This window comes from Nomia melanderi, chromosome 3, assembly GCF_051020985.1.
Source record: "Nomia melanderi isolate GNS246 chromosome 3, iyNomMela1, whole genome shotgun sequence".
In the NCBI taxonomy this organism is placed as follows: Eukaryota; Metazoa; Arthropoda; class Insecta; order Hymenoptera; family Halictidae; genus Nomia; species Nomia melanderi.
The window spans coordinates 317,175-332,280 of NC_135001.1; the positions used below are offsets into that span (position 1 = coordinate 317,175).

The following is a 15,106-nucleotide window of genomic DNA, read 5'->3' on the forward strand; positions in this document are numbered from 1 at the left end:
GCACTCGAGAGGCGCCTTTCAGTCACCACTGGATTCGACCCAACAAAATAATAAAATTTCAGATTCAATATTAAATTTTATATAGTGTATTAACACATGGAACATCGAAATAAAATAGTTCTGTCGCTTAATTTATGCAAGGTATTCCTTTATATCAGTTGTAAAAAGTATCATTGGTATTTTATCAGAAAATAATGAATATTTGTTGAGAAAAATATTCTCGAGTGCAAAGGGTTAATATTGAACCGTGTACAATGCATCAATTTGTTTCTCAATTTACTGATGATTTTCCTTTGAGTTAATTTCAAAAAATATCATCTTTGTCCAGTTAGAAAATATTAAGTATTTCTAACGAAATACTGTTAACCCGAAAGGGTTAAGCTTCGCGTAATCTATAAATGTGTGAAATATTGAAATAATAATTTTATTGTTATTGTTCTCTTCTCTTGTTCAGTTCGTTTGAAGGAGTGCCGCGTGTAACTTATTGAGAAATGTTGAATATTTCTAGTGAAAGGCTTCCGAGTGCAAAGGGTTAATTCGTGGATCCTTCGTTTCGTTCCCGTCTCGATTTCCCTTTTTACCAGCCCGTTTAACGATCGTCGGTCATCTTTCTTTATTGTATTCTGAAATGGTTCATTCTGCTTGGCAACGATTTTTCTTCGGTGATTCGAAGAAACGATTTCCATTCGACTAATTGAGCACTTAGGTGCACGCGGCAACGAGTCGTAAGTTCTTGCACAGTTAATTGTTTAGATAAGGAGGCTGTTTAATTACTTTAGAGTAAACTGTGTTGTTCTACCATAGATTTGATCTTTTCATGTCTGTGAAAATATATATTTTAGAAAAACAATGTTAATTAGTTTCATCAGTCTCTTAAATATCGATGCTTTAAATATTAATCGACGGAAGAAAGTACGTGCAATGTTTATAAAATATATCGAATGAAGCTGCTACAATTTTATACTGAAGAATGTTTTGAAATAATTAAAAAATAGTATTCTCCTGTTTCTAGGTTATGCAGGAATAATATATCACTTTTAAGATCTTGATAATCAAATGAATATTTGAGTGAAGTATTTAGTTAAAATCATACTATTAGTGAAAGTGAATGTTACGAGATCATTACGCTAAGTATCATTAAATATCACCAGCAGTTACATTAACTTTTCCCTTGCATTTCTTCCTGATACATTTAGAGAGAGTAATTAAGCCTCTTAATCGTATTATCATTGTTTTATCTTATGGAATGTACACAACAATTTATTGAGTCGTATTTTCCAATTTAATCAGACCTATGCTAATGCAACATAAATAATTCGAGGCTGATTATAGAATCCAAAGCGTTGACATTTTTACCTGGAAAAATAAACGAAAAAGGAAACAAAAGTTCCTCGTAGAAGTCTTCTGTTTCGACCTTCGCATTTCAATCCAGTACCACAACCTCCTAACAAAGAATTCTTAACTTTTACGTGGGGTGAACCGATGAAAATTTAATTATAGTCTAATGAATTAAATAAAATATTATTTGAATAATATTCAATATTAATTTTAATCCACTTAATATTAATGAAATTAATGCATTTGCTTGCAATTTTGCACCACTAAATTCTTGACTAATTGCATTATCATAGATCATAGCAATAAGATCCTAATAAAAAATTAGGAAAAATAATGATCCTAATAAGATTTTAATAAAAAATATATAATATAACAAATATAATTTAATGAAAAAAATTATTTCAATAAACTCCACTTAATATTAATGAGACTTGCATCTGCTTGCAATTTTGCACCATTAAATTCTCGACTAATTGCATTATCATCGATCATGGTAATAAGATCCTTGTTACAAGCTCGCGGATTACGATTCACAGTGACATACTGAAGTAATTCGAATCGTTATGTGACAGTATAAACATGCCACGACGTCGACGTAATCATTAAAAATGGACGCGTAAGGGTTCGTAAGAATTGAGACGTCAGCACACTTCAACTACAGCACATGAAAAATTCAGCTGTATGCTTCGTGGGCAAGAAAATAGATGTGAACGATATAAAGTGTCAGCGTGGGTGAATAAGGTGATTCTTCTAACAGGGACACGGATATCTGAGTGTAAAGTTTGCGACTGGACTTCCGTGTAACACAGCTGCTGGGGCTATGAGGATACTAAGAAATCCTCTGCAGTGAGAATGACTTATAGCATATCATTTTCATATGTCTGAGGTAGCAATAGGGTATGACTAAACTGATCCTGTCTGTGAAGTATATTTTTCTATTGTGATAACCTGAATACATATCCAATTTTACCCTATCAATAATTCTGTATGTATTATAGCTTCTGCAATATTTATCAAGTTTTTATAAAGAGGAATTATTAAAACATGAAAATATTAGAATTTGATATTTAAAATATTTGTATATTCTAATGCACAGATTCTAATCTTTGTAGTATTGAAATCACTGCTATATTAAAGTGATGATTTTCATATATCTGAGGTAGCAATAGAGTATGACTAAACTGATCTTGTCTATGAAGTATATTTTTGTATTGTGGTAAGCTTAATACATATCCAATCTTCTCCTATGAATAATTTTGTATGTATCATACCTTCTACAACATTTATCAAGTTTTTATGAAAAAAAAAAAATTCTTAAACTAATCCAATGAAAATAATAGAATTGGATGTTTAAAATATTTGTATGTTCTAATGCACAGATTCCAACCCTTGTAGTGTTGAAATCACCGCTTATTGAGGTGTGGTATTTATTCAAAGCAATGAGTGACGTTTCTCGCATTAACCTTCATATTGTTTGAGTCATCATGAACATACACGCTGTGCATTCACTTTAAATATATGTTACAATGTGTATATTTCTCTAGGAGTCTTAAAGAACATGAATAGCTCAAATTACCCGACATTGTAAACTTAAAAGAGAAAATTAGAAACCTGTTTTACCGATAGCTGGTACTAACATCTTCATTTTACATTTCCTTCTCCAAATTTCAGTTTCAACCGTGAAAATAGTAACAAAATCTTATCAGCCGTATCAAATAAAAATTAACCACGAAGGGATTAAACAAATAAAAATGGCCTTGCTAATCAACAACTTACCCAACCTAGAAATACTTCACACTGCTAAAAATGTGCCCTTTGTTACCATGGAAGCACGAAGAAGCCATTTCCCTAATACACAATTCCAATTAGGACTTGTACATCCACTTAATTTACACAACGATCACATATCTCTCCAGAAAACTCACATATCACGATTCTCCACAATAATAAATGACAAAACAGAAAGAAATCAAAGACAACGAGAAAACTAAAGAAACACTACATACACCTAACACATCATTCAGCTAAATATTCATCTTCCTCTCGATTGTACAAAATATCATACGAAACTCTGAAACGGCTTTAACGTGTTGACTGCCACGGTGGTCAGTGATGACCGGAGCTTCCAAATTGCTGGAGAATAGTTACGATAAAAAACTTGATTTTAGATAAAAATATTTAGTAATATAAGTAGCTAGATCATAGCGTAATATGACTACTGTAATACGAAGTCATTAATAATTATTTTCAATATCATTTGCCATTGTTATTAATGAATAAGTATCACTGTTTAGAACGATAGGAATTCTTGTGGCAGTCGACGTGTTAATGCCTAAACAAAACAAAACAAAACAAAACTCTACTCACTAACATTCACCGTGTATTAACACGTTGACGTAAATATCATTATAGTCGTCCAATGCTCACGAATGTGCCAATAACAGCAATGGCCGTCCCCTATTCCCAGCATTACGAATAAAAAAATGTACTGATTTTACTCTGGAAATATGAAATCTCGATCTTATTTCCAAATAATCAATTAACACGTTCCGTGCCACGGAAACTTCGTTTATATTTTGCTTATGAGTTACTTAAACCGAATTTTTTAAAATTTATTTGCGAGAGCCACAAGTGTGTAGTTACTAATCCCTTGCTTTAGGATTTCTTTCTCAATTTTGATCGATACTACTTTGGCATTAATAATTTATTGGAAAAAGAGAAAAATTGTAGGCATATCCTACGTCTATGTTCTCTGTTAAGTACGACAATTGATAACAAAACAATAATATTTACTTTTAATTTGAATGGATTGAGTAATATTTATGTTTGTCGAATCATATTGGAAATCTTCACTATGAGCGAAATTTCAGCTACCAGAAATGAAACCGAAATTTTGAACTTACGAAAAAGAATAAGGGATTCGATTTTGTAAGTTTACTTTAGATCGGTGGCGGCTCGTGTATGGACACTGTGCAATTGCAGCACCCCCAATTTCCACTTGATATTATCGATAACATTTAATATAATGACTCCTTTTTTCTTCAATCCTTTCTTTATACTTGTACAATATATAATCCTTAAGCTTAATATCAGTAGCCATCCCCCAGTTTAGGAAAAAGAAACAAACATTTTAAAACAAGAGCTAAACATTTTCTGGAGCAGCCCCACTAATTTTAGCTACGAGTCGCCACTGTTTTGGATTTTTGTTATATGTATCTAACGTGTTACATTAATATACGCAATTAAGCGACAGACTAAAAGTGCCCCATTAGGCCGGCAACGTGTTACCCAACAGAACAAAATTACTTTTCCCCTCCGCCGATCTCAAACCGTCAACGTGTTAACCACGAACTGTGACAATTGCATCAACAAAACCATCCCGACTTTCAACATCAAGATCCCCCATCCAAGTAACCGAGCATCCTATTCAATACCTCGAAAAATCGTAGACCGACACGAAACCGAAGAAAACCAGCTTCCCGAAGAAGAACGCGCACCTGAGTATCCAATACGGAACGCGCCGGTAGAATCGCGGCTTAATTTTTGATTCAGACTTACTGTTATCCTGCGGCGACGGCGGGGAGTCGTCGTAGTCCACCGGTCCCTGCTCGCCGACGTCACGCGCCTCGTCGTCGATCCTGTCCTCGTTCTTCATCGGCATCTCCTCGTCATCCGCGCTCTCCTCGATGAGCTCGCGGACCACGTCATGAAGAACCGCGAAATTGTCCTCGCGTATCAGTTCCGGAGCTACCTTCTGGACCACTTGCGGCGTGGAGAATTCGTCGATTACTTTATTGTCGTCCTCGTCCTCGTCTTCGTCCTCGTCCTCGTCCTCGTCCTCGTCCTCGTCCTCGTCGTCGTCGTCGTCGTCGTCCCCGTGTAAATTGTTCTCCGCGTCCGGCTGATATTTCACGTTGATGTCCGGCGTCTGATTGATGCCCACGTTGTCCAGCAAGTTGGTGTCCTTGATGTCGGAGTCGGGATTCGCGTCGTTGTCCTTGTAAAATTCGTAGGAGAGATTCTTCACGGGTAGAGTGGGCACGTCGTCGATAGCGTCTACGTCGGTTTCCGGGCCTAGGTCCGAGTAATCGTAATCCGCGTCGCCGTTCTCGTGTTTGCCGTTGCTCGCGGCGAGGATGCCGTCGTCCGCGTGGTCACGCGGCTCCTGCGACAGCATGGTCTGCTTCAGGATGTTCGAGTTGATCGCGTTGTGTGCGTCGTCGATGTCCAGGAACAACGGTTTGTCCTTCGAGTTCATTTTCTCCAGTATATCATCCACTTGCATGCGATAGAACGGATGGGCGTTTAGTGGCCTGGCTGCGATCTCGCTGGCGTTGGATAACAAGACCACAACCAAGGTGATGTTGTCCTTTGAACCTGCGTGCTTCGCCCACTGCAGCAGGATCTGGTGCGCGCGTTTCAAGCCGTCTGGAATTCAGATCGATTCTCAGGTTATTCGGGATCGAGTTCGACGTATACGCGGGATAAGCAGTTAGGGGTGAGCGGGTAGCATAGTTCTATTGTACATGTGTTTATGTAGTAACTGTTTGAGGATGAGTGGGATTTTCGATGTAGTTTGTGCGTTTCGGAGAGTGAATCGCAGGGAAATGATTTGATTAGTAGATAGAAAAGTCAGTATGTAGGTGAGGATTTATCTATTATTTAATAGCAGGATTAACGAGCATTTAATATGATTGATATGTGATCCCTATAAAAATTCTGACGATAGATTATTTTTAGTGATTTTAGGCTTAGGTATTCAAGGGAAACTATTTTCGAGAACATTTGGAATATTCGATGCTTTTAAGGTATCAATAATTGCGAAACAAAAGAATCGAAATCAACTGCTTGGACTGTTAATTAACACTAGAACTACCGAGCATTTAATACGATTAATAAGTGATCCCTATAAAAATTGTAACAATAGATTATTCTAGCTATTATAATGATTATACTAGTAATTAAACCTAAACGAATTCACTCAACATTCACCACGTGGCAAATTACATTTATCATTTCTTCTCTACAAAAGAAATAAGTGAAACTTCTTTCTCATTTCTCATCAATGACTTCCAAGTATCCTTACTTTTCGATAACGAATACAACTACAATAATGATTTCCGATCGAATGAAAAATCCTCTTACGATAACCGGATTAAATGTTCTATACTTTCTACTATGTAAAGTTCTAAAGATTCTACCTGTACAGACTCGCGTGCACTTTGACCTCTGAGGAATTTGCATAAAAACAACGATGTAATTTAAATTCCGAGTTCTAAATTCCAAGTCGGGATAAAGAAATTTGCCCCCAATAATTTTTATTATCCGAGTATTTCAATAATGGAAACGGCAATCTTCCTACGGCCAATAAAATTCGTTTATAGCTGAACGGAATATGTATTATCGCTGAAAAATCCGGCGATCGATATTCGTATTAAGTCCAGGTAACGTTTAATCTTTATGAAAACGTAGCGCGGGTTCCATCTTTTTTACTCCGAGACATTCGCGGTTGGGTCCGTTTTAAGAGTTAGATTTCTATTCGTTAATTAATTCGCTGGAATATAGAAGTACATCTTGACGTTTAATGTTTCAATGTTAATAAGAAACCGGCTACCGCGCTGTTTCCTCGACAACTTCACTTAGATTATTTTCTTTTCTATATAATTCCCAGGGAAAACCTTTCCGTTCGTCCAAGTAATATACCGTCTTTTCACCGGAGTTTCCCTATAAACTGATATACAATTCAAACAGAATTGCGCGAATGAATAACCACTGTTTTCCTTCGTCGCTCGTCGGAGCATTATGTTTCCACTGCTACACGTGTAACATTATATCAGCCGGTAATGTAATAATTGCCGTTACGCAATATTGTGTTGTCGCGCTTCGCGGAATCAATCACGCGTTATCTAATATTCAACCGATAAGCCAAATGCTATTTTTAAATTGTTCCGACGAAAGGGTTAAATGTATGAACCGATGAATACATCGAACGTGGACGGAAATAACTTGCGCGAGGATTATACGCTATCATAAGCTTGCTTTATGGTACATTTCTCTAGTGTGATTGGTACAATAATTTGTTATTAATAATTTACTGAAGAAAGACAAATTGCATATTTTAAGCCTGCATATTTTATGCATATATTTGCTATATAATATAATAATTGATATTAGAAGAATAATATTTCATTTGAATTCAAAGGAATCGAGTAATATTTGAAGGGTTGAAGAACAAAGCTATTTCATTTCAATATTTCTCAAATTGCATTATACGAAGTGTAATATTAAATATCAAATTTGATAGTTTTACTGTCTGAAATCCAGCAATGAGTGAGAGTCAGTTCTCGAATGCAAAGGATTAAACTCGGTTTAAAATGTTCATCGCGAGTCTGAGACGGTATTAGAAGGCAACGGGTTAATGTGTTTTGAGAATTTGTGGGAACGAGACTGAATGCAAGGCTCTCTGAAATAGCTACGGGAGTGCTCGTTACAGTACATTCGCACCGTAAATTCAGCTGTCGACGAGTTCAGGTGCTACGTTACACCATTATTATACGCCGCACTTGCGATTCAAATCGGTTGCTAACTACAATGTAAGTCCAATCGTCGTGAAACAAAAACGTTAAGTAGGTACACAATGTATGATTATACAAGACTAATGTGTGCAACACACTCGCGCTGATACATGAGGGGTTGCGTGTGTGTATGAGTCGCTTGGAAGTCAATGTTAAGTGCAGGAAAAAAAAACTGAGAAAATCGAGATTTTGGCTTTTGAAATTATTATACAACATATTCATAAGCTATTTCTTAAGTATCCTGATGGGTCATATTTGACCCATGCATATCCTTTTTTCAATGTTTTATTGTTTACGTTTTTTTAAGTTTAATTGATATTTGAGTCGCTTGGAAGTCAATGTTAAGTTTAAAAAAGAAAAACTGAGAAAATGGAGATTTTGGCTTTTGAAATGATTATACAACGTATTCAGAAGCTGTAAGAAGAAGGGCTTTCTACACTAAAAAAACGAAGGAACAAGTAAACCCTTCAATAACTAAAGAGAATATTGTTTATTTCGTTAAAATTTAAAGTATTTATGAATACTAGTGATAAACTCGTATAAATTATTCACGTTAGTCTTCTGATTCGATAATTCTTAACACTACCACTACTGAGCACGTGAATTAATTTTTAAACATTTTTCATAGAAACCATAGTAACAATAGATTATTCTCAAGATCCTATCGAATATTCAATGCTTTGAAAATATCAATAATTGCGAAACAAAAAACCCGAAACCAGTCATATTTCCACTGTAGTTCTAGTATTAATCATTTCTCGAAGAAGCATTCGTATAATTTCAATAATTCTGAAAGAAGAAATGAGGAATGGGTCACTTCGATCTATCTGGTAGTTCTAGCATTAATAAAGACCGAGTAATTACTCCAACCGTAATATACACACGAATAAATATATAAATACAAAATAACCCTTTATTCTCAAAGTGACTTAATTCCACTTAGAAACCTTAAAAAACTACGAAAAAACAGGTCAAATACAAATAAAAAATCTAAGTGATAGAAAAGAATGTTTCAGACAAAAATGGTCAACAATAATCAGGAATTTAGCCATAGCACCTTTCCCAATAAATTAACTTAGATGGAACCATCGCAGTCAAAAATCAAAATTCGTCGGTGTCTGGTGGATTCTGACTAAACCGTTGTTTATATAAATTATGTCCCACGCTCCTGTCGAAATCCCATTTACAAGTCAATTTTAGATTGGCCGATTCATCTATTGTCTTGAATTTGACAATATTGTCGATTGTCATATGTAGTAGCGGTCGTAAATTTAGTTTAATGGTAGTTTCCGTTATTTGTAAACAGTTCAGAAGAAATGATGTCTCTATTTTCCGAAACTGTTTAACCCTTAGCACTCCATATGGTTTTGTAATTTATCAGCAATTGCAACTAATTTTGATGGTATCTCCAGTGAAAATGAAAAATGCTATAACATTCCTTCGATCTTTTAGTTTCCTTCTCAGTACAAAATTTGGATGTATAGAAAATCGAATAATTTTAAGGTAGTTTCTTTGATTCATTAAAATATTTAATATTATAACTGGTGCAATATTGGAGCCTACAGAGTTCAAAGGGTTAATATTTGAAAAGCAGTTCGTATAAACTGCGTTTATGAAATTCCTAAGTATTATCTACTTTCGCTCGGATAAATCTAAATGTAAGTGAAAGGTTAATAATTGGTAATATTCTGATTTACGTAATTGCAATTCATTAATCCAATATTGCCAAATATTCCAGCAGTCCTGAACTGTCGACTAACCCTGTATATGTCTTTCAGCGCACAGTCAGAAAGGTACCACGCGGCTGAACGCGTGGCTCCGAATGCAAGTGCAATGACCTGTGCGCTACGTCTGCGTAGGTTCCCTTTTTCCCCACCCCCGTGTGCACCGCGTTTTTCCTATTCACCCCGCGCAAAAGTTTCGCCGCGGACTCGTCGATTTCGGTCCCTCGTTTGCGCCACTGACTTCATTGCGACGAAAACCATCCAAGCCGACCACCACCGGCCCCACGTTTTCCCACATTAATTCTCCTTCGGCCGGGCATTCCGCCGCCGACCAACCCCCCTTTCTTCCTTTCAGGATTATTCCTAGAGGGATATCGTGCTCGTTCTTTTTTTTCACCGTCTCACTTTCGGAGTTATTTATCACTCGAACGTGCTTCGTGCGCCTCGCTTTTAATGATATTAAATACGAAGCGCTAGAGAACGCGTGCTCGCGTTTTACACGTTTCGCACACGCGAGACGAACGGGCTTTTGTGCGGATGACAAATGGAAGAAACCGACGAAAGGTTAAATTATTGTTGGTGTTACCGTCCTTTAACGCATCGCGTGCGACACACCTTCCGTCTGGGTTTCGGCGGTGGTTGTTTGCGATGGGATATTCACGCTGGGACTACCGAACATTTAATATGATTGATATGTAGTCTGTGTGAAAATGGTAACGATAGATTATTCTTAGTTTCTTGGAATGTTCTTTACAGTATTCGAGGCTTTGAAGATATCAATAATTGCGAAAGAAAAGAATCTAAAACGGTCGTTTTGACTGTTAATTAACAGTAGAATTACTAAGTATTTAATATGATTGATATGTAATTTCTATAAGAATGGTAACGATAGATTATTCTCAGTTTCTTAGGACACTCGTTATAGCATTCAAGTGAAACTATCTAATGTCAAGATCATTTGGAATATTCGATGCTTTTAAGATATCAATAATTGCGAAATAAGAATATCGAAATCGGTCATTTTAACTGTTAATTAACACTTCAACTATTAAGCATTTAATACGATTAATTCGTACTTCCTATAAAAATTCTAACAATACATTATTTTCAGTATCTTTAGACATTCGTTATCGTCCTAAGGTGAAACTATTGTCAAGATCATTTTGAATATTTAATGCTTTTAAGATATCAATAATTGCGAAACAAAGAAACCGAAAGCAGTCATTTCAACTATTGCGGTAGCTCTGGTGTAAATAATAAATGAAGTTGACAATTCAACATTTGATTCAGCGCACCCAGTACACTCGGAGGAACACGTACAGCCGTTGTTCGACTTGTTTTTCGTAGCCCGAGGGACTTTCCAGTAACATTTTACGGGGCAGCTCCGTACAGAAGTTGAACGGAATAAAAGGGAACTGTGTGGCGTTAACGCAGCCGTTTATTGTCCAACCGCTGTCGCAGTATCGTAGCACAGGTAACCCAATATTTCCGTGTAACTTAACCTATCCTCGTCTGTAAAGTACGTTGCTCGAGGAGGGGGCAATATTTCACCGTGAGGTTAGAACTTCCTCTTTGTCGCTGGGACTTTTACCCAATGGTTTCCTTGAAATATTCATGGTAAAAACTCGTATACAGTATAGTCGTATACAGCACAAAGATTCTCCAGCAGTATTACCCCGTTTTATAAAATTATAAACTCGATTCATAATTAAAATTATAATTATCAACTTATTCCTTTCATTCACAATATCATACTCAAATATTAACACGTTCAACGCCACGGAAATTTCGGTTGTATTTTGTTTATAAATTATATTGATCTTTTTAATAAAATGTTAAGTTATATTCAAGTATTTTGGTAAGTTTTATATATTTTAATATTGTTTCTTTATATTCTCGCTGTTTTGTAATCATGTGTCTCTTAAAAATATTTTCTTAGAAAAATTCGAGTATATGTATATGTACATATACCCTAGTACATGATACCCCCTAATGCGGTGACATTCAGCTAGATTATCGTGCAATAATAATGCAATTCAATCGAATGAATCAATATTTTACTTTTTCCATTTTGCATAATTTGCTCTATGAAACCATCATTTATCTAAGTATCAAACTGAAAACAGTCGAACAGATCCAAGTAGCAAACTGAAAACAGTCAAACAGATCCAAGGTATCAAACCGAAAACAGTCTAACAGATCCAAGTATCAAACTGATAATAGTCGAACAGATCCAAGTGTGAAACTGAAACCACTAGAACAAACACCATACATTATTTTCCTGCACTGGAAACGCACCATGATACTTCCATGTACTTGTTGCTTCAATATTCAACGTTGAGATGTACGATTTACGAGGAAAGCAGAATTCCTTTCTCTTCTAATAAATTATTAATGGCAAAATCATTCTGGTTAGCACGGTTGCGAAAGAAATCGTGTGGCAAGGGGTTAATGCGATTCAATGTACGAACAACTTTCTACGTTCACTGTACACGCGGTGTGTGCCGTGTCCATGGAAATTCATGGGTACCATTGAACAATGTATTATCGATTGGCCCGTCCTATGGGAAACAGGGTGTGACAGTCGCTTCTAGCACGCATCCAGAGCCGGATGAGCATTAGACCAGGCCTGGACGACTCAAATGGTTTCACGAGCCATTCTGATGACTCGTAACGTTACAACCGGCTGTACTTTAAGTAAACGTGCTTTTGAGAAAATTTAATATAAATACAAAATGAATAAAACGTTATTGTTACAGTATGATTCAATGTAATTAACTCTCGAGTCTTAATTAACCACTCGTCGTAGAATATTATGTCAGAGACTCGTAGTGGAGACTTCAAATAGAATTTAATAAATACAAATATTATTCAGTTTGTTTGAATGATAGTTACATACTATTCCTCTGTTATCAATGATTATACCGTAACACTTAATTTTCTGCGACATTAATTTTCTTGGTAACGTATCGAACAAACCGAATTTCGTTGGATATACGAGATATAAGAAAGATAATGGAGCAATTATTAAGAAGAATCTTGACTTCTTAGTTTTTAGTTAATGAAGAGAACTGTTTCGAGTACACGGAGGTTTGATGAATGTTTACGTGGCAGTCAAAGTGTTAAAGCATACGTTGACATAGACCGTATGTCTGATCATTCCTTTTTATCTTTGCTACAAAAGAAAAGACAAAGACAATATGTTAACACAAATTAAGACAAACGCTGTCACGCTGTTTAGCTTTTCTCGATATGAAATACAAGGAGCGCTGTCGCGCTGCTTGAATCCTTTCGCATCCCATTCAGACCGTATTTTTTTAAAAAACCTCTGCTATTCAAACGCTTAAAATTTGTCTTTGTAAAAATAGAAAAGCGTCATTCAGTTTCTAAATTCAAACGAAAGAAGCGCGCGATCGCCCCACTTAGCATTTTTCGATCCGTGGAACTCGAACGGATAAAATCGGCCGGCAGGCCGTACAATTGAACGTGGGGGGCCGCGCGTATCGGTCAGGCCTGCATTAGACCGATCGATATAACTAGCTCGCTCACGCGGATCATATCACTCTCAATTTGTTCTGAAAGCGAAGCACGATTTCCTATCAATCAGGAAACGAGGGGATTCGAGCGGAGTGGATTTCTTTCGACGGATATTACGTTGTTTCCGAGTGCAGGAATGAAAGGAAGGCAATAAACAGAACCATAAACTAATTAACAGTGAAGCGACTTAGAATCATCCCATAATTACAAACCAGGTGCGTGAGCACTCCGAAATTTGACTAATTTTTATGATAGTAAATTTTGATGATGTCACTTGAAAATTCTTCGTTATTTGGTTATATGAAAATCACTGATCACTTGGTCATTTGAAGATGAATAATTATTTCATTATTTGAAAATGATCAATTGTTTGGTATCACAACTGATACTAAATATCACTATGGCAACTGCTATGAGAATCTCCATTGTTTTGTATTAAATATATTTGATCACTTGAAAATTCTTCATTACTTGGTTATGCGAAAATCACTGATTACTCGGTCATTTGAAGATGATTATTTCATTATTCGAAAATTATCAATTGTTTAGTATCACAACTGTGATACCGATTACTATTATTGATAGATAAATATACTGATATTTGAGATTACTATATTTATATTATTTAAATGACTCCGCTACGATCAACTACTTTAATGCAATAACGTGTCAGACACGTGGTGCAGATTTCAAACAGAATTGACCCGGAACGGACGTTTGCTCGATCCTTTTGAATTCAAATGAAATATTATTCGTCGTTGCGTTAGACACGTGGTGCAGATTTCAAACAGAATCATCTGTTTCTGGGACTTGTTCGATTCAACAGGAATTTCGAGAGAGATGTTCAACTTTCGCCCAATACCGTATGCACCTGGAGTACGACCTTCACCGTTCTATAATATAGCACATATAACTCAATTTATTCACACCTGGTGAAACGAAAGCGGGCCAGTCCGTTCGCGAGCCCGAGGAAAACCTCCTGCCGCGAAGTTCTCCTGTCTTCGGGCTGTTACTGTATCTAAGCAATATGAATTATGGAGGTAGAGCGCGCATAAATTCAGGTCTGCCCGCGGAACGATCGTTGAACTAATGCTCATCGGCCCTGACCATCGGGCGTTAGAACCTCATTCGCCATTTTTCTACGAAAACATTTTATTATCCGCGATTAAACCACTGCCGTCGGTCCCGTAATGCCATTTCGCGATGCGTTCAAGCTTAAAACACAGTTTGTCCAATACGTTCGTTGAGGAGTCAGTCGTATGAGGATGACAAAGTGGTTTTATGGTTGACGTGTCTGCCAGGTGAACGAAACTTGGTGAATACTGCGCGACTGCTATGAGAATTTTCATTGCTTTGTATTAATTATCTGATCATTGGAAAGTTATTCATTGTTTGGGTATATGAAAAATGATTACTTGGATATTCAGAAATGATTAATTATTTTATTATTTGAAAATTATGCGTTGTTCAGTACCGCAACAACTGTAATTCCAAATATCGTTATGGCGACTGCTATGAGAATTTTCATTGCTTTGTATTTTTTTGATATTTAATTATTTGATCGCTGGAAAATTCTTCATTGTTGGTTATACGAGAAATGATGAGTTGGTTATTTGAAAATTATGAATTGCTCATACCGAGCAATTGTGATACCACAACTTCTGCATTATATTATTGTTGATTTACTTATGCCATTAGACAGTTTCATTCGACATCGATTGTATTACATATTGTAATTAATTTCAGGCAATTTGGCAGTACTGATCATCGATGACCACCATAGCAGTCAACCTATTAAAATCCCTGACGCAAGAAAGTTAAACGGACTGAGCACTGCGATGAATTTTAACGATTTAATTTTCGTTTCATGGCCGTTAGTGCTGTCGAGTATTAAAATGATTTGTAAGCAGTCTCAATTTTAGTTGAATCTTT

At 36.2% G+C, this 15,106-nt stretch overlaps 1 protein-coding gene across 2 annotated transcripts in view; it reads right to left on the reverse strand.

Annotated features, from left to right (window-relative positions):
- The window catches only part of LOC116431804 (uncharacterized), a 151,098-nt gene that overhangs the window by 46,699 nt on the left and 89,293 nt on the right, over positions 1–15,106 (reverse strand). For both annotated transcript variants that reach the window (XM_031987693.2, XM_076365875.1), the window contains one exon: positions 4,897–5,766. In XM_031987693.2, coding sequence (XP_031843553.2) covers positions 4,897–5,766 — 870 coding nt within the window. The remainder of the gene's footprint in view (positions 1–4,896; positions 5,767–15,106) is intronic.